Source organism: Cavia porcellus, unplaced genomic scaffold, assembly GCF_034190915.1.
Source record: "Cavia porcellus strain 051 isolate PalLab524CR breed Dunkin Hartley unplaced genomic scaffold, mCavPor4.1 scaffold_18, whole genome shotgun sequence".
Classification (NCBI taxonomy): Eukaryota; Metazoa; Chordata; class Mammalia; order Rodentia; family Caviidae; genus Cavia; species Cavia porcellus.
The window spans coordinates 53,696,344-53,713,894 of record NW_026947501.1 but is presented as its reverse complement, the minus strand read 5'-3'; the positions used below and the strand labels follow the sequence as shown (position 1 = coordinate 53,713,894).

The window sequence follows — 17,551 nt, the reverse complement described above, 5'->3', positions numbered from 1 at the left end:
CCTCCACTCCCGCACAAGGGCCAAGTTGCCGGTGAGCGCTGGGCAGGGCGCCCCTCCAGTGTCCAGCAGGAAGAAGCTGGCTGGGCCACTGTGAGAGCCACTAATCCCTAGTGCCGCATCGTCTCCCCAGACGCTGGGTCACACACTTCCTGGGGACAAGGAGAGGCTCAGAAACAGGGGCCACCATGCACCCCAGCAGGGCCAGGCAGGCTGAGGCCTCGGGCCCAGCCTGGGACTCAGGTAGAGGTGACAGCCCGGGCTGCCCTCTTGCGAGGAAGGAAAAGCCTCACACACGCACACACACACCGGAAGTCACACACGGGGAACACAGGCTCCTGGGGGACACACGCACTCTCCCACACGCACCCCAATCGCTGTGATCATGGGCCAAGACCTTTGTCGGGGGAGGGGCGGTGCAACCCAATCAGAAAACAGCTCGGGACCCTTCCTGGGCAGGGAGGGAAGACCAGACACTGGGGAGTTTTCTAAATAAAACAAATATTTTATTGACCCCCCCCCCCCGTGTTCTGTATAAATATAAAGTGCTAAGTTTCCAGCCCCCGCCCACAGGCTGGGAGGAAGTGGGGGAAGGAGTGTTAAATGTCAGTTGGACACAAATAACTTTCCGGCGCCAACACAGGCGAGAAACGCTGGCGCAGACTAACACGCGAGCCAGGGGTCCTTTACGTGACACACGCGTCACTTCCGCGTTCCCGGCTCCTCCAGGAGCACAGGGCTCAGGTTCTGGCTCCAGGACCCCTCCCCACCACGGGGCTCCTGGTTGTCACAGCTTTGTTCCCTGGGGCTCCCTGGCTTCAACGTGGCGATGGGACCAGAGAGTCCAGGGTGTAGAGTCCAGTTAATTTCTGCTGAGGAGGACAGGCCGGAGAGAGCAGACAAGCCCTGGGTCCTTGTCCCCTGAGTCAGGGCCAGCCCTTAAATCCCCAGCAGAAGAGCACCTGGTCACAGAGGTCAGCATTGCTGCATTCCTTGCAGCCCCACCAGGGGGCTCTTCAGACTCAAGGAGGCAGCAGCCCCCCACCACCGTGAGGGACGCACTTAGTCACAGGGCCCCCACACGTGTGCTGTTGGAGGGTGCAGTGGCAATGGGCTGTAAGATGGCCCTGCCTCAGTGACACAGCACCTGCGTCTCAAACTGCAGCAGCTGCCCCATGAAGCTGAAGTTGGGGGAGATGACCCCCCTGCGCTGCTTCACGAAATCGAAGGCCTCGTCTAGACGCACCCGGCGGCTCTGGATCAGGTAGGCCAGGCAGATGGTGGCAGAGCGCGAGATGCCTGCTTGGCAGTGGACAAGCACCCGGCCTCCGCTGTTCTTCACTGAGTCTTTAAGAGAGACAGGGTAGGAGTCAGGGACCAGCCAGGAGATGGGTGTCCCCAGCCTCCCCTCCGGTGGCACCACCTTCCCAGGCTCTGGACTTAAGTCCCCCTTACCGATGAAGCCTATGGCCTCCTGGAACCAAGCGCTGATCTCCACCATCTGGTTGTCCTCCACCGGGATACTCTTGTAGCGAAGCAGGCCCTCGAAGTGGTTGGGGCAACTGGCGGACACATTGAGGACCGCGGTGATCCCGCAGGCCCGCAGGCCCTGCAGGTCCGAGGAGTGGCTGCAGCTGCCCAGGTACAGGAAGGGCAAAATTTCCACGGGGCCTCCCTAGAGGAGAAGGTCAGAGCGATGATGAGACCTTTTCAGCCCTGGCCTGGCAGACTGAGTACCATCCCCGGGACACATCGCGGCTGGCCCAGGGCCTCTGAGCAAGGGCACAACTCGGAGGACACTCAGCTCCACGTGCTCCACGTGACCCAAACACACTGGGGCTGATGCAGACTCACTGAGGCCCTCTCCACACGCACACACACACACAAGCACGCTCACGCACACAAAGGTGAATGTGCAGAGACTTCTCCCTCTTTCCCTAGATACGCCTATTTAGCATGGGGATAAGTAGGGGACAGTGACAAGGGGGCCAGATCACAACTCACCTGGTCATAAACGGGAACCCTGAGGTCAGTGTTACTGCTCTCGGTCCCTGCAGGGGGCAGCACCGGGGCGGGACCTTCGGAGCACAGATCAGGACAGCAGGCCTGGAAGCCATCGAAGCCTCCTGCGGGAAGGGGAAGAGCAGTTAGCGGAGAGGGTTCGGCACGGAGGCGGGCAGCGGTGCGGGGCGGCGCACGGGGCAGGGGCGCTCACCTCGCAGGAAGCACACGGCGGTGGGTCCCGCGCGGGTCTCGTGCAGCAGCGCGGCGAGCAGCACGTGCGCCGGGCCGTCAGGCCGCAGCTCGGCCACCGAGGCGCTGCTGCCTTCGTCCAGCACCACCGCGCGCGCCAGCTCCCCGCGGGTCAGACGCGCCCGGAGCGCGCGGTCGGGCAGCAAGCAGGCAAGGGCAGCGGCGGGGGGTCCGCGCGCTCGGCGCCGCAGCAGCGCGTTCCAGGGCACCGGCCGCGCGCCCCGCACGTGGCCCCGGCAGAAGGCCAGGAACGGGCGGCAGTCGAGCAGCAGCGTGCGCTCGGCCTCCCGCGGCTCCCGCAGCAGCGCGCCCAGCGCCGCGCTCTCCACCTCGCGTGCAGTCTCCAGTCCCATGGCGATCGCGCTCCCCGAGCCTCCGCCTCGCCTCCCTCTCGCTCTAGTGCCGGGCTCTTGCGCGTTCCGAGCCACTTGTCGTCTCTGGGCGCCGTCGGCGGCGCCTGGGCTTAAGTACTCGCAGGCCGGCCTCCGGGGCACCATACAAGGGCACAGCAGGAAGGCGCTGCCCCGCCCCCGCGCTCACGTGGCGCGCGGGCCTGGCGGCCAGGGAGGGAAGCGGGGAGCGGCTTGTGGGGGAAGGTGCTTGCGAGACTTGGGCGCCCTTCCCGGATCTTTGCACCCCAGCCAGCGAGAACGCTCCTGGCCAGTCTGTGCTTGGGAACTGGACTTCGCAGCCACGCAGCTCCATCCACGGACCTCGGGGCTTGTGGGGCTCCCTACACCCTTTTCGGATTCCCTTCCTTGACCAGGGTCTTCCTCCTAGAAGTTTGTGACAATAGAAATCCCTAGTGAGGTGGGGCACTCCCGCAATCCCAGCGCTCTGGAGGCTGAGGCAAAAGGATCGCTGGGAGTTCGAAACTAATCTGTGCTACAGAGGGAGACCCTGTCTCATCCCCACCCCCCACCCCACCAAGAAAAAAACCTGACAGATGCCAGCTGCTGCAGATGATTCTCCAAAGGATGGGGTGCCCCCAAGTAGAGTCCCTTTCCTCTTACTTACAGACCCTTAGGAATCACCCCACCCTGAAACCATCATCAGGGTTCACCATAGATTGGTGGCTCTGTGAAGCCAGACCCTGGTTCCCTGGACCCAACCAGGCCCCTGGTCTTTGGCCTAGAGGGGTCCGGGACGGTCTAGGGGGCTTTGGTGGTGGGGAGCAGAGGCCTGTGACGAGTTTCCAGTTAGGAGCCGGCAAAGCTTCTTCTCCCAGGGCCCAGGGAAACCCCCAGGGGCCTGGGGAGAAGCGTTTCCCCTGTCAGGCCAACTGCGAAGGGGAACTCTGCTGACGTGCTGCCGGGCTCTCCCCGGGCCTGGCCAGTGGGAATTTCAGGGGGAAGAGGGAGCACGGCTAACCCTCCCACCCTTCCTCCTCCCTCTCCCCCCTTCCTCCTCCCTCTCCCGCTCCCCCTCCTCCCTCCTCCATCTCCTGCGCAGCCCAGGACCCCACTTGAGCAATTAGACTGTGAACTGAATGATCCACTTCCGTGTGCCCGCCCCCACCCAGCACAGGTGCGGATGTGGCCAGGCCCAGGTGTGCGTGGGGGATCCAGGCCCCTGGGGTTGGGGCCAAGACATGTTCGTGGGTGGCTGAACCCCAAAACAGAGTTCACGTGGGTGGGGACGCTGTGTTGAGCTGGAGTGCCCCAGCTGCACGGGATTTCAGAACTCGACCCCCCCACCCTGTTATCATTTTGCTTTTTCTAAGACCTCTCTGCCTCTGTGGACCCCCAGCCCCCACAGAGCTGCTCCCAATGGGGTGCTGGTCTCTGACTGTGTGTGGGAGATGGCCTCGCCTCCTCTGTTAGATGGAACTTGGAACTTATTGTGCTGGAGGCCCAGGACTCAGGGGAGAGAAGCCCCCAGGACGGTGCCACCCTTTTGTGCCTCAGTGTCCCTATCTGTTCATCCCCACTGGTTGGGAGGCTGTGTAGTCCCTGCAGCTGAAGCCTGGCCTTCCCTGCCCCGACCGGTCTTGAGGCTGAGGCAGCAGAGCCCACAACAGAGCCGTGGAGTCTGGGCCGCAGATCCTGGAGGCTGATAGCGGCCCTTATCCTTGGCATCAACTGGACAAATGGCTTAATGGCTGTTTCTGGGGGCAAATTACAGAGCACACAGCAAGATCATCAGTCAGGCCCAGGCTTGCTGACCGGTGGGGCCTGCGTCACCTGCCACGCGTGCGGGGGCCACAACCTCCCAGCTCCATTGTGGGGGGGCCTGTCGGCGCAGTTTCCTGGGGGGGGTGGGGGAGTGGACCCAGCTCTGTCAGACATTGCTCTCTGGAGGGGCACAGTTGTATTTAACCTGACAGCACAGTCTCAGGGCACTGCCATTTAAGCAGGCCTGACCTGGCTGTGAGGGAGGGGCTCCCCTCTGCCTCCCTCCTCTGCTCCCAAATGGGGAGGAGCCCCTCCACCCCTGCGCTCCTAACAGCTGGGAAGAAGCCCAAGGCTGGGCCAGGAGAGCTCACGCTGTACCCTACTCTTGTTCTAAGGGTTCCCCACCCTTGCGTGCTGCTCCAGAACAATTAGTATCGAAGGATGCCTGCTCCCTCGCCATCTCCCAGGATGCCTGGGCACCAGAGCAGATCTTAGGAGCCAGGCAGAGGGGAGACCGGGCTCTGGGCACATAGGGAGGATGACATCAGGGGTCCCTGTAATCTGGGGTGCCCCGAGGCTGCTGGTTCTGGACTGAGGACCCCACTCCTCATTCCTGGTGGAGGAAGGACAGCCCTGGTGGGGGCCATGCTGGTTTTGTTTTGAGCTTTTCCGGTTACAGAAGGGAGTCCCTCACTCTGTCAAGTGAGTTTGGGGATCAGCTTTTTTTTTTTAATTGAAAAGCTATGGGGCTCAAGTGGAACAAATGATGATTCTCTGTGTTATCCTTTTTATAACTATTTTGACAGCTGTGCAAATGTCATTCATCTTCTGGCTTCGGGGTTCCCGGTAGGTCTGCCCAGCCCCCGTGCATTTCCCTTCCACCATGGCACCTCCTCCTTCCAAACCTACACCCCAGGCAGATGCCCAGGAGGCAGCAGACCCTGTCGCCTAGGCGCTGGCGCCAGAGATGCTCAGGACAGAGCAGTTATGGAGGTGAGAGTGGCTGCCACCCCCAGCCTGCGCCAAGAGTGAGTCAGGGTGACGTCAGGTTTCCTGAGCTAGGCGCCTGCCACCCCCACAGGCTCCTGCTAGGCGAGGACCCAGACATCCCATGCCAGGCTTCAGTGACAGCACTGCCCTGCACAGTGAGGTGGGGGTGCATGGGGGGACCTTGGGTGTCCAGCTTTCTCCTTGGGTGGGTGAAGCAGGAAGCCCTGAAGGTTGGCTCACTGTGGCCCTCACATGGCAGAGGGGGCTGGTGTCTGCTCCTTTGTGCTTGTGTGGCATTTGCGTGTCTTTCAGTAGGAGCACACGCGGGGTGGCCCTGCCTGGGAAGCTCTCCTGGACACAGCAGGGTCTCTTCAAGGGATCTGTCCACTATGGTCAACACATCCTGACCCCTACCATGTGTCACTGAATTCTGGGTCCCCTTCTCTTCTGCACCCATTCAGCAGGAGGCCCAGTGGTGCCCCAGATGTAGAGGAGGCCCTGAAGACTTCCAAATTCCATGGGAGAAAGCCCTGCCATTTTCAAATCCCATGAGAGGAAGTCCCCCCATGTTCAGATCTCTCTCCCTCAATCCCATATGATGTCACGAAGGCTTCCCTTGAGGCTGGTGTGGTTTGATGCCTCTAACAGTCTCTTTTCTTCCTTTTGACAGAAGTTCATGCCCTCCGCCCTGTCCGGGTCACCCGTTCCTACTCTGCACTTATTCCTTGACTCAGCCCCTTTTGAAAAAAAATATATTCCAAGCACTGTTAGATGCCAGGTACTGTTTGGGGTACAGGGATCCTGAAACAAGCCCACAGCACTGCCCTCCAGGAGCTGATCCCCTGTTTCACTAACATGATTGAGGCTTTGGTGTGTTCACGCCAAGTGACCCTAGTTAGCACCCAGAGTAATGATTACCTTTTCCTTTTAAAATACGTTTTACGTTTTAAAAACTTAGTCAACTTACAGAGGACTATTAGGAAGATAATGGCACAGTCTCTAAATAGCTTAAGCATCATGATGGAGGTGGGGATGTCAGAGTGGGGACACGTTCATAGAGTCCCCTGAGCTCTTTCCAGCTGTGGCGCTGTTGTGTGGGGCTCCCCTCACCCTCTTGACATGGTCTCCCATAAAGAGAGAGGAAGGCATGGCCACGAGGAAAGGACTCTGGAGAGCCCACCCCAGGACCAAAGTCACAGACCACATGGGTGGCCAGGCCCTTTGCTAGGATGGTTAGCAAAGCCCGCCATGACCAGCACCCAGGCCAACAGGGTACCCCCCTTGGCACATGTGCCTGCCTTCACCCTGCACCCTTCAGAGCCTCATACTTGACCACTGGCCAAGGGGTGAGACAGGCACTCGGAGGTTGGGGAGCCTCCCCAAGGCACTATGAGCCCCAGTGTGGAGCCAGGCATGGACAGCACCCTCCCACCTTTGTCCTCTGGGCCTTCCCTCTCCCGCAGCACCCAGGCAGCAGAAGCCCCAGACGGCTGGGATTCCAACCTGATGATGGTGTCTTTGGGATGGACCCTGGGCTTCCTGCCCTCCCTCCTCCGGGCCCACTCCTGGGAAGTCTCACTGTCCCAGCCCCTCTGCACCATGAGAGCTGAGATGCCACGTGTCCTTGGCCCCTGCAGGCTCCAAAAAGGCAGACCTAGGTCATTGCTACTACTCCCTGCCCACCTTGAGAGCCACCTCTCCAGGGACCTCACTTGTGTCAACTAGAGTACTGCCCCTGCCTGTGGGGAAACTGAGGCAGGCTCCTCTTACATAGGCCTTGCTGCAGGTCAGTCAGGCTGGCAGGAAGCCAGGGACAGTGGGGGGTGACCTGTTCCTGGTGGCGACATCTGAGAAGGGCCTGCCAAGCATGTGGCACGTGTGGCCCCTAGGATGGCTCGGGGATGTGTCTGTGGGGTGACAGTGCCCATCTCAGAAGAAAGTCCCTGAGGCACCAGAACAGAGCCCGACACCAGACACAGGGGCCCTTCCCATAGAACACTGAATCAGAGACAGCACTGAGGATGAAGGTCCACACCTTGTCGAGTATGCGTGGGTGCGTGTATGAAGTGCGACCAGAAAATGCAATGAACATCAAATATTTTTAAATTTGTTAACAGTAAAAAAAATACATTGCCATGAATCACCCTCAGTGTCCTCCCCTCCTCACTGCAGACACTGTCGTATTTCTTGCCCCTTTCCCTCGAGGCCCCGGAAGCCTCTTTCCTCAGTGTCTTTAGACAGCAGTGGCTGCCTTGCTATCCTGAATGGCTTCAAAACGTTTACTTTTTATGGTCATTTGGACTTTGGGGAGAGTCCAAAATTCACGTGGTGCCGGTTCTGGAGAACAAGGTGGCTGAGGAAGTACTGTCACATTTTATTTGGTAGAAATGGCCATACATGTTCGATTAATAGGGTGTTAACAAAACATACAGTGGATGTTTAAATTTAAAAATTGATTACAGGATAAGACACACTGTCATTAACCCCGTCCCATACTAGAACCCTCCCCTTCCCGCTGGACATACCCATCCCATCATACTTGGAGATGTATAATAAGCTTTTTTTTTTTGTACCGGAGATGGAACTCACAACCATGAGCTTGCAAGGCAGGCACTTATGCCGCTGAGCTAAATCACCAGCCCCACGTAATAAGCTTTTTAAATGTTTAAGCATTTGCTGTATCTATTGGTCCTCCCTGCCTTGCACGCCTGTGTGAAGGACGTATGCCTCTGCTGTGTGTGTCTGCATAGATGGCACAGGTGTGCCCGGCTGTGCCCGGTATCCAAGTGCCCATCCTGGGAGGCCCTGTCAGGCACTAAGGATCCCGTCCCACCGAGGTGTCTGCGTGTGCCGTGGGTGTGGGGCCTGCAGTCCAGGGCCAGCTGGGTCCGTCTTACAGGCGGATGGGTGCTAAGAGGAAGCCCCATAATGGTGGCCTGGGACGTTGGTCCTGCCACATCCTGGGCTGGTCTCGGTGGTGACCTGGCCAGCCCCAGCCTCCTCCTGGGGATGTAAGGGTTGGCAGCCCTGAGGCTGGCCCTCAACCTGAGCCAAAGCATTGTAGAGCCCATGTTTTCTGCTCAGAGGTCCTAAGTGGTGACGACTCTCTACCCTCCCACTCACATGCCCCTCTGTGCTTGGGTTCCCAGCACCATAGGGCCACCTCAGCCCTGGAGCCAGCGATCCCCAGCCAAGCTTTGCCCTGTGCCCCACACCCACTCCAGGCCACAGCTCGAGGCCAGAAGAGGTGCTCGGTGACCATGCCTGGTTGTCTGAGGAGCCCAGGCATCGCTGTGTTATGCCGGGTCAGGGCTCCCTGGCCAGAGGCATCTGTCCAGGGGCAGAAGGAAGGAGGAGAAACCAGGTGGGGAGGGATAGGGTAGAAGGCAGGGGCGCTTGCCACTCAGCCTGGCTCAGGTGCCCCAAGTACCTGGAGCACTTTCTTCCTCGGGCCTGAGGTCCCCCAGGGCAGGGGACGGCCACCCTGACCTCACAGTCCCTTCCACAAGGTACTCGCCAGGTGGAATGGGAGAATTGGTGGCTCCCTGTGCTCCTGCCTGCTCCCCAGGATAGGAGAGCCCCCCACCCTGGGACAGGCGGCAGCCCCTGTGGCTTCCCCAGGTGCCCTGGCAGCCCCTGGCCTTGCCTGGCCCTCAGTGTCCCCTTCCCTACCCAGTGGGAGCAGAGCAGAGATGGCAGTGGGGGGTGGGGAGCTGCCAGGACCCCCTCCTGCAACCTCACATGCAGCTACATATGAAGACTGAGAGTCCCCTTTCAGGGGCTGGGGAACCCCTTACATGCCTTAGTTGACTGGGAATGTGTTTGGAATGAGGACATAAAATAGGAGAAAAAGCAATTTTTCTAAACCAAAAGTCGGAGGGGTAGTTAACTCCACAGTGTGAAGGGATCTAGGACCTAGTACACACCAGCCGCCACACCTCGAGGGGAGCCTCCGGGTGACACAACATCGAGGCTGAGGCAGGGGGTTTTCTCAAACGATGGAGCCAGCTTCTGAATTCACCAGGCCTGGCCTCTCCTAACCCCAGGTCACAAGCCCCCATCCCATTCCACACACATCCCACACTGCTGTCAAAAGCCTCTTCCTTCCCAAGAAGGAAGCCTGGCCAAGCCACGGCCCCCTGCCGCCTCTGGGGTGAACCTAATCCCAGCAGGGCGGTCGAGGTCCCAACTCTTCCTCCCGCTTCTGATTCATTTGTTCAGCAAAGCCCAGCTCAGACCCTTGGTCTGCTAGCAGCCAGCGTTCCTCGGGGGCAGGAGGAACAGGTCACAAAGAGCCACCAGGCTTGTCCTCAGTGGTGTCCCAGTTCCATCGGCCACCCCCACGCCAAGCCCCGCATGGGTGGCAGGTCCCGGCAGAGGAAAGGCCCACAGCCCCGTCAGCTGGGGAAGTAGAAACTGCTCGCCCCAGTGTGTCAGGCACTGCTCCTTCCCATCCCGCGGCGGTGAGTCAGGTCACCCCAGCCTCAGCCTCCTCACGGGGACCATGCTGAGCCACTGCCAGCTCACTGGCCACTGTGAGAACCCAGTGAGCCACTGTCCCGTCCGGGAAGGCGCTTTGGAAACTTGACATAATTCAAGAACAGCAGCCAGTGAGCCGGCCCCCACCTCTGCAGAGACCCAACAGGCTTGTCTTCCAGGACGCCCCGGTGCCCCCCCCCCCAGGCATGGGTTGCCTCTTCCTGCCCCACAAGTGACTTCCTCTCCTGGGTACCCAAGGACAGGCCTTGCCCTGGGGACCCTCCTTCATTGCTGCCCTCTGCCTTCTGGCCTTTGAGCACCCGACCCCTCTCCTTTGGCTCCTGCAGGGCAGGCGAAAGCAGTCTGAGAGGGGCAGCCTCATGGGGTCACCTTCAGCATGAGGGCACAGCATACCTATGTCACCCCAGCCTCGCTGGACTTTCTTGCATTCACTCTGAGCTGTTTGTGCTGACAGTGACTTGTTTTCCAGGACCAAGGCAGGTTCTAGGGGTGCATAGCACAGGGGAGAACCCACCCCTGTCGATCACGGTCAAAGGCGATGTAGTCACCTGAGCCCGCTGTGGGGGATGTGCTCCAGGATGATTGACAGGGCACAGCAGGATGGCAGAAGCCAGGTCACCTACAGGGAAAGTGGTGGAGGGGGCAGGAGGGCTGGTGGGCACTGTCCCTCTGTGCCCCAACCAGAGGTCGTCTCAGGTCCCTGGATGCCAGGGCCCAAGGCGGTTAAAGGAGGGTCTTGGTGTGAGGAGGGGACCTATTCTGTCCCTGGGTCCTCACCCCGATTTTGACATGTCCCGTGACCTCTGTCATTCCCAGGAAGTTTCCCTGTGAGATACCACAGATGGCCCAGCCTAGGACACAGGTCCCACAAGAGTTGCTCACCAGTGTGTGGCTCTGGAGGGACCTTTGGGTCTAGGCACCAACCTGGGCTCCGGGGTATGGTGGCTGGGCATCCGCCCTTGTCCCTGCCCACCTCCCCATCTTCCTCCCTCCAGGCAGGGCTGCATCAGTCCACTGGGAAAAGGAGGACAGGGTGCCCAGTGCCTATGCCTTGCCCCTGTGGCCTGGGACTCCGGCACCTATAGGACAGCTACTGCCCACAGCCCCAGCTGTGGCAAGGACCACCTCCTCCTGCTCCTCGTTCTCCAGCCTCTGAGTTAGGATCACAGTAAAGTACAGTGTAGAGCCCCCGCCCTTCTATGCACAGAGGCAGAGTCTAATTCACCACACCTTGTGGAGAAGGCACAGGGACAGCCCAAATCCGGCAATGGGGTTTTCTCACCCGCTTATCGAGACACCCACGGTTTCCTGTGCTCCAGGTCCTCTCTCCCTGCAGATGAGTCCGGCTTGTTCTTTTTTTTTTTTTGGTCTTTTTCTTTTTTATCAGTACTGGGGATCGAACTCATGATTGCCTGCTTGCAAGGCAGATGCTTATGCCGCTGAGCTAAATCCCCAGCCCCCGAGCCCGGCTTGTTCTAACGTAGATGTGTTTCTGGTGGTCTCAGGCTGAAGGGGGGCCCCATCTCAACCTGACACCCAAATGAGCTCTGGGGTGCAGGACATCTTACATTCCCCTGCTTGAAATGTGCCATAGTCCCTTTTCTGTTCCTATAACAAAGTACCTGAGACCAGGAACTTATAAAGAGAGGTTTAAAGTGGGAATGGTAGGATAGACCTGTAATCCCAGCATCCCAGGAGGCTGAAGCAGGAGGATCCCAAATTTGAGCCTAGACTAGGTAATTTAGTGACTTAGAGAGAATTTAGCTCAAAAAAATGTTTTTTAAAGAGCTAGAGATTATAAAAAGAAAATGGAGCTGGAGATAAAGCAGAGTGTAAAGGACCCTGGTTCAATCCCTAGGCCCATAAAAGAGAACGAGGAGGAGGAAGAGGAGGAAAAAGAAAAGGAAGAGGAGGAGATGGAGAAGAAGGGGAGAGTTGGCTCATGGTTCTGAAGACCAAAAAGCCCATGGGTCTAACACCAGCAAGGGCTTTGTGCTGTGCTGCTTAAACTCAGAAGAACAAGCTGACATGTGCAAATCGTGGGAGGGGGATCCCATTCCCAGGAAAAGGCATTGAGCATCCCCCACGGTGCAAACACCCCAGGCACTGCCACACTGAGGGATTAAGGTTCCAACACCAACCTTTTGGAGGACAACCAATCACAGCCAAGCCTTCTGTGGTACCCAAGTACATGGGCAGAGACAAGAGATTAGGAAAAAGGAACAAACCATTATTTGGAGAAAATATAACTTCCTGTCAGGAAAATCTGATAAATTCTAGAATTAATGCAAGAAGTCAGCATGGTATCCACCTACAAGATCGTACAAAAATCATTGCTTTCTACACAGAGGAAAAACCTGATGAGAAAGTGTAAAGAATTTCACATTCACAGTAGCAACATGTGTTGGACTGACAACTGATGGTCAGCTCGTAACACCTGGCTGGACTGAATCTGTGTGGTGCTGGGTGTGGAGGGCCCACCTGAGGACTGTTCTCAGCAGCATAGAAAGGAGACCTGGAGAGGAAGAGCTGTTGTTGGTGCTGTTGGTTCTCCTGTTGCCGTGCGTTCTCCTGGAGGAGCTCATCGACCTTCTTTCCTGATATGAATTTGGCTGTTCTCATCCCCAGAGGAGCTCGGGACCTTGTTGCTGAGAGTAGCTGTGGTTCACCTTGGGGGAGCTCTGGTCCTTACACTGAGCATCACTTCTGGCTCCGAGAGGAAAATGTGTGCCACTTAATCTCCAGGAGAAGCTTGTCACACTGGCTTCCTGATATGAACTCCACTGTTCTCGTTGTCAGAGGAGCTCCGGACCTCACTGTCACCGAGGACAGCTGTGGTACTTTTGGAGGGAGCTCTGGTCCTTGCTTTGAGCATCCATCCTAGCTCCAGTGTGGAACCTCAGCCCACTGGCACAGATCCTTCATCCCACTGGTATTTCTAGTTTCCACCGCTGACCTTTGGGCCTTCCCAGTGCAGATCCGTGAAACAGGTTTGCATGAGTCATTGTCGTGGCTCCAGGCCTCTAGTCAGACTTGTGGGAGGTACTGTCATGGGCTCTAGTTCTTCAACTGGACTTATGAAGGACACTGCTGTGGGGTCCAGGCCCTCAGCTGGATTCTTTGAGTCTTTAGTGTGCAGACAGATTACCTACACTTTTTGAGTTTGACTCTTTGGGTGACTGTTATACAATAATCCTATAAATTATGTGTCCTATATTAAATTGTTTCCTTGCAAACCCTGACTACAATACAACACAAGCTACAAGATTGCAAAAACCATCTTAAGGTATGTGGAAGGCCTTCGCAGAGCTGGCTGGTAGCATTAGACCTCAGGAAACGGATGAGCTGAAGGTGCAGAACATTACGTCCTGTGCAGCCATGGGAGTATCTGACAGAGTAAAGGCAACGGCCCCCCAGGCCTCAGGTGTCAAAGCGGTCCCAACTCAAGTCACAGGATGTTTTTCTGGGCTCCTGTGTTCTACCACCCAGCCCTTTGAGACACCAGCTGTTTACCAAGCCCTGTGCTTGTCAACTTTCTGTTACTGGAGCAAATGCTCGAGGAAATTGGCTTATACGGAGAAAAGTTTCGTCTGGGTGCACTTCTTTGGAGGCTGTGGCTGGCCTGGTTTCTTTGGCCCTGGAGTGGCACAGCATGCCAGGAGCACACAGAGAGGCACACGTGCTCATACGGCCTCTGGGAAGTGAAAGAGGAAAGGACTTCCCCTGCCCGAGGACCTCCTGTGCAGACCGCCTCCCAATGACCTCACCCTGAGGAACAAGCCTTTCACACATGGCCTCCCCCGAGACATTTAAAATCCAGACTCTACCAGGCCTGACAAGCTGGTATTGCAATTCACCTGAAAGACAAAACACACAAAATAACAAATAAAATTACGTGAGAACATGTCTTGCTTGGTATAGAAATAAATGACAGCCAGGCATGGTAACAGGCATCTACACTCAATCAGGGATTTTAAAGTGTGATTCTGACATGAGAAAAGACAAGCAGACCAGCAGAACCAACTAAGAGTCCAAAACCACAGCACAGATAGATGCTTTTTTTTTTTTTTTTTGGTGCCAGGGTTCAAACTCGTTACCTCATACTTGCCAGGCAGGCACTCATGCTGCTGAGCTAAATCCCCAGCCCCAACCACAGCACTGATAAAGATGGCTATTGCAATCCAGGTTTGCAAGAGAATAGATTTCATAAGAGAGATATAATTTATAGGATTATTTTATAATGTTTGCTTAGTCAAATACAGAAGAGAGCAGGAAATCTGCCCACACCCTGGAGTCCCAAAGAATCCAGCAGAGGGCCTGGATCCCATGGCAGTGTCCTTTATGAGTTCAGCTGAAGACCTAGAGCCAATGACAATGCCCTCCACAAGTCCAGCTGATGGCCTGGAGCCCATAGCAATGTCTCATGCAGATCTGTATCAAGGATCTGTGCTGGGAAGGCCCAACTGTCAGCGGTGGAAGTTAGAAAGTCTGCACCAGTGGGGTGGAGGAGCTGTGCCAGCAGGCAAAGGATCTCACTGGAGTCAGGAAGCAACACTCAAGGAACAGGGCTCCCCCAAAGAGAACCACAGCCATCCTCAGTGACAACGAGGACCTGAGCTCCTTTGATGACAAGAACAACTGAGTCCCTATCAGGAAAGCCAGCTGAACAAGCTGCTCCAGGAGAATCAACAGCACCACCTTCCCTTCCAGGTCTCCCTTTATGCCGCTGGCCACAATCCTCAGGCGGACCCTCCACGCCCAGCACCACGCTGATTCAGTTCCACTGGGTGTCCCAAATTGACCGCTAGTTAATCCACCATGGCGGTGTTTCAAATTAACAACAATGATCAGACTCTTCAATTATATAACAGTGGTGCGATTATCTGCTTTTTTTTTAAGCCAGTCAAATTTAGCAGTGGGGGCGGGGGGTTTGTATACCAACTTTAATGACACTAATGTTAATAAGTTCTGATAATGATTATCTGCTTTTTAAATTGTCTTTTATGCCAGGGATAAGCTCAGCGATACAGCTCTTGTCTGACAAGCATGATGTCCTGAGTTCAATTCCCAGTACCAAATAAGAAAAAAATTCTTTCCTTTGCTTGGGAGGGGGATACTGGGGTTTCAACATAGAACCTCATGCATGCTAAGCTCCCATGCTATCATTAAGTTACCCTGGCCATCTACTCTCTAAAACTTTGGTCCATCTACCATTTATAAAAATACATTCCCTGTGGGTAGGCTTGGTGGTGCATACCAGCAATCCCAGCACTTGAGAGGCTGAGGCAGGAGGATCACTTTCAGTTCAAGCCCAGCCTGGGCTCCATAGCAAGACCTTCTCTCAAAAAAAAAAAAAAAAAAAAAAAAAAAAAAGAAAAAGAAAGAAAAAGAAAAAGTCCAACCACACAGTAAAAACAGGCACAGAGAAAAGCAGCAGCACCGAACTCACAGGCCAGGGTGTGGCTCTGCGGGGAGCACTTGCCTAGCATGTGTGAGGCTCAAGTTTCCATCCCCAGCACTACCCACAGAAAGATTCACACGCAGGCCAGAAATGCATCTGTCCAGCAAACATGTAGAACCCACTGCCCACCCACTAACACAGCGCAACTGGATGATTCAGCCACCAGGTTGGCAGACATGCAGGTACCCCGAGGGCCAGGGAAGGGTCAGCTCGGCCCCTGGGCTGGCAGCGTTTCTTCCAGAGGGCAACTGGGCAGAACCCATCCCCGCTGCAGGCATGCAGTCCCTGACCCACAGCCCCTCTCCAGGTGACAACAGGAACTTGCTCAGAGATTTCTAGCACAGCACGGCGGGTGACCTGCAAAATGTGGCCGGTTCTACCGACCTGAGTTATGAAAGACATGAAGTCAGGCTGTGCATGATGACCTAAAACAAGCTCCCAGCCAAAGTAGGGCGGGGGAGTGAGCTGCAAAATAAGGCCTGCCAGGAGACGTCACTTCAATAAAAGTTAAAAAGTGAAAGCACCATGTGGCATGCAGGCACGAGTGTTTACCAAAGTTCTGTGGCGGGCGGAGCCTGGTGACAACAGAGAGGCCAGTGGTGCTGTGGAGGAAGGCGAACCGGGGTCCCAGAGAAGAGGCGGTGGATGCCAGGGTGGGGGTGGTCACGAGCCTGGGCAGGCCAGAGGTGGGCGGCGCAGGGCTCTGGGAGGGAGGACCACAGGCCCAAGGGACTCCCCATGGCACGCTGCCGGACGCCTTCCTCCCCACAGCTGTCCCTCCTCCCAGGCTCCCCTTGGGCCTGGCTAACCCCAGGAAGTCTTCCTGGATGCCAGGCTGCACAGGCCCTCTCTACAGGCCCCACGGGGCCCACTTCACCTCTGCCTTTCACCGTGCTGATCCTTGTGCTTCAGGGATCAGCAGGGCCCTGGCATCCATCAGTGGTGGCAGGAGGAACACCCACAAGCAGCCTGTCCAGCTACTCCTCCATTTTGGGGTCCATTCTCCCCAGTAGCAGGCCTCTGCTGGGGGAGCTAGGAGCCCTCATTAAAAGTTCACCTCAGCTGAACACAGCTGTAATCCCAGCATTCTGGGAGGCTGAGGCAGGAGCATCCAAAATTTGAGTCCACTCTGGGCAATTTAGCAATTTGGGGAGACCCTTGCTCAAAATTTAAATTGACAAATGGCTGAGGATATAGCTTAGTATGAGAGTCCTGGTTTCAACCTCTAGTCATTACTACATGAAAGAAAGACAAAGAAGGAAAGAAGCTAAGAAAGAAAGAAAGAAAGAAAGAAAGAAAGAAAGAAAGAAAGAAAAATTTAATGTTCTCTCTCTGAAAGGTCACATCCTGTCCATCCTTGCCTGCCACCCACCCAGGTTCAGAGCCAGCTCCGTCGGGGGATAGCGGGGAGCCAGGTGGATAGCGGGAGGCCCCGGGTGCAGGAAGTATGACGCCCACACAGCCTTGGGTCTTTTTCCGACACCCAGAGCACACCGTCCCAGGTGGCCGCCTCTGCGGGAGCCACTCTGCCTCTACCCCCACCAGCACCCCTGCCTCTCACATCCTGTTTCCACCCTCTGACACCGTGGGCCCCTGACCCCCACTGCGCCTCCTGGGTTTCCACCTGGCCCTTCCTGGGGTGCGGGGTGGGCCACAGGCCTCTCGTTCTTAGCTCCCTGGTGACTGAGTCTGCTCCTCAGGGGACAGTTTCAAAGGTGTTCCCTCTGTGAAACCCAGCACTGGGTCCTCCCCAGAAGAGGACCTGGGGTCAAGGACGAGCGCTGGGTGAGACCGGAGAGTGGCTTGGTCCTACCTTGATGGGGTCCTGTGACCCCAGGAGTTGGCTCTGCCGGTGCAAGCCAGCAGTCAGGGCATCCCCAGGCCGGGCCAGAAGACCTTCGCCACCCAGTCAGGCAAGGGCCTCATGCACCCACCCCACACCACAGGCTGCTTGTAACATCCCTGTTACCCAGAAGTCTCTCCCTACCCACACTGTGAAGCCCTGGGAATCATAGAAAGAGGGGAGGAGGGGCACAGTCTCGCCTCAGTCTTCTGCCCAGTTGGGAGCCACCTCCTCCACGCAGGAGCCCTTTGCCCTGTGGTCCCTACAGAAGGACAGGAAGGGAAAGCAAGTCTAAGCCTGACAGGACAGAGCAGTGCACATCCTGTCACGGCCCCAGACCTCCCACCGGAGGCACAGAGGCCTGCGACACCACCACCCATCCCACCCCTGCCC

General features: G+C 56.7%; 1 protein-coding gene across 1 annotated transcript; it reads right to left on the bottom strand.

Moving 5' to 3' along the window:
- Nucleotides 1-481: 481 nt before the first annotated feature.
- On the bottom strand, nucleotides 482-2,698 carry Dusp2 (dual specificity phosphatase 2). The gene is made up of 4 exons (XM_003471517.5): nucleotides 2,213-2,698; nucleotides 2,002-2,123; nucleotides 1,453-1,672; nucleotides 482-1,344 (listed from the first exon to the last, which is right to left on the bottom strand). Exons 1-4 carry the CDS (start codon nucleotides 2,601-2,603, stop codon nucleotides 1,130-1,132), a joined length of 948 nt encoding a protein of 315 aa, XP_003471565.1. The 5' UTR covers nucleotides 2,604-2,698; the 3' UTR covers nucleotides 482-1,129.
- Between the last annotated feature and the right edge of the window lie 14,853 nt (nucleotides 2,699-17,551).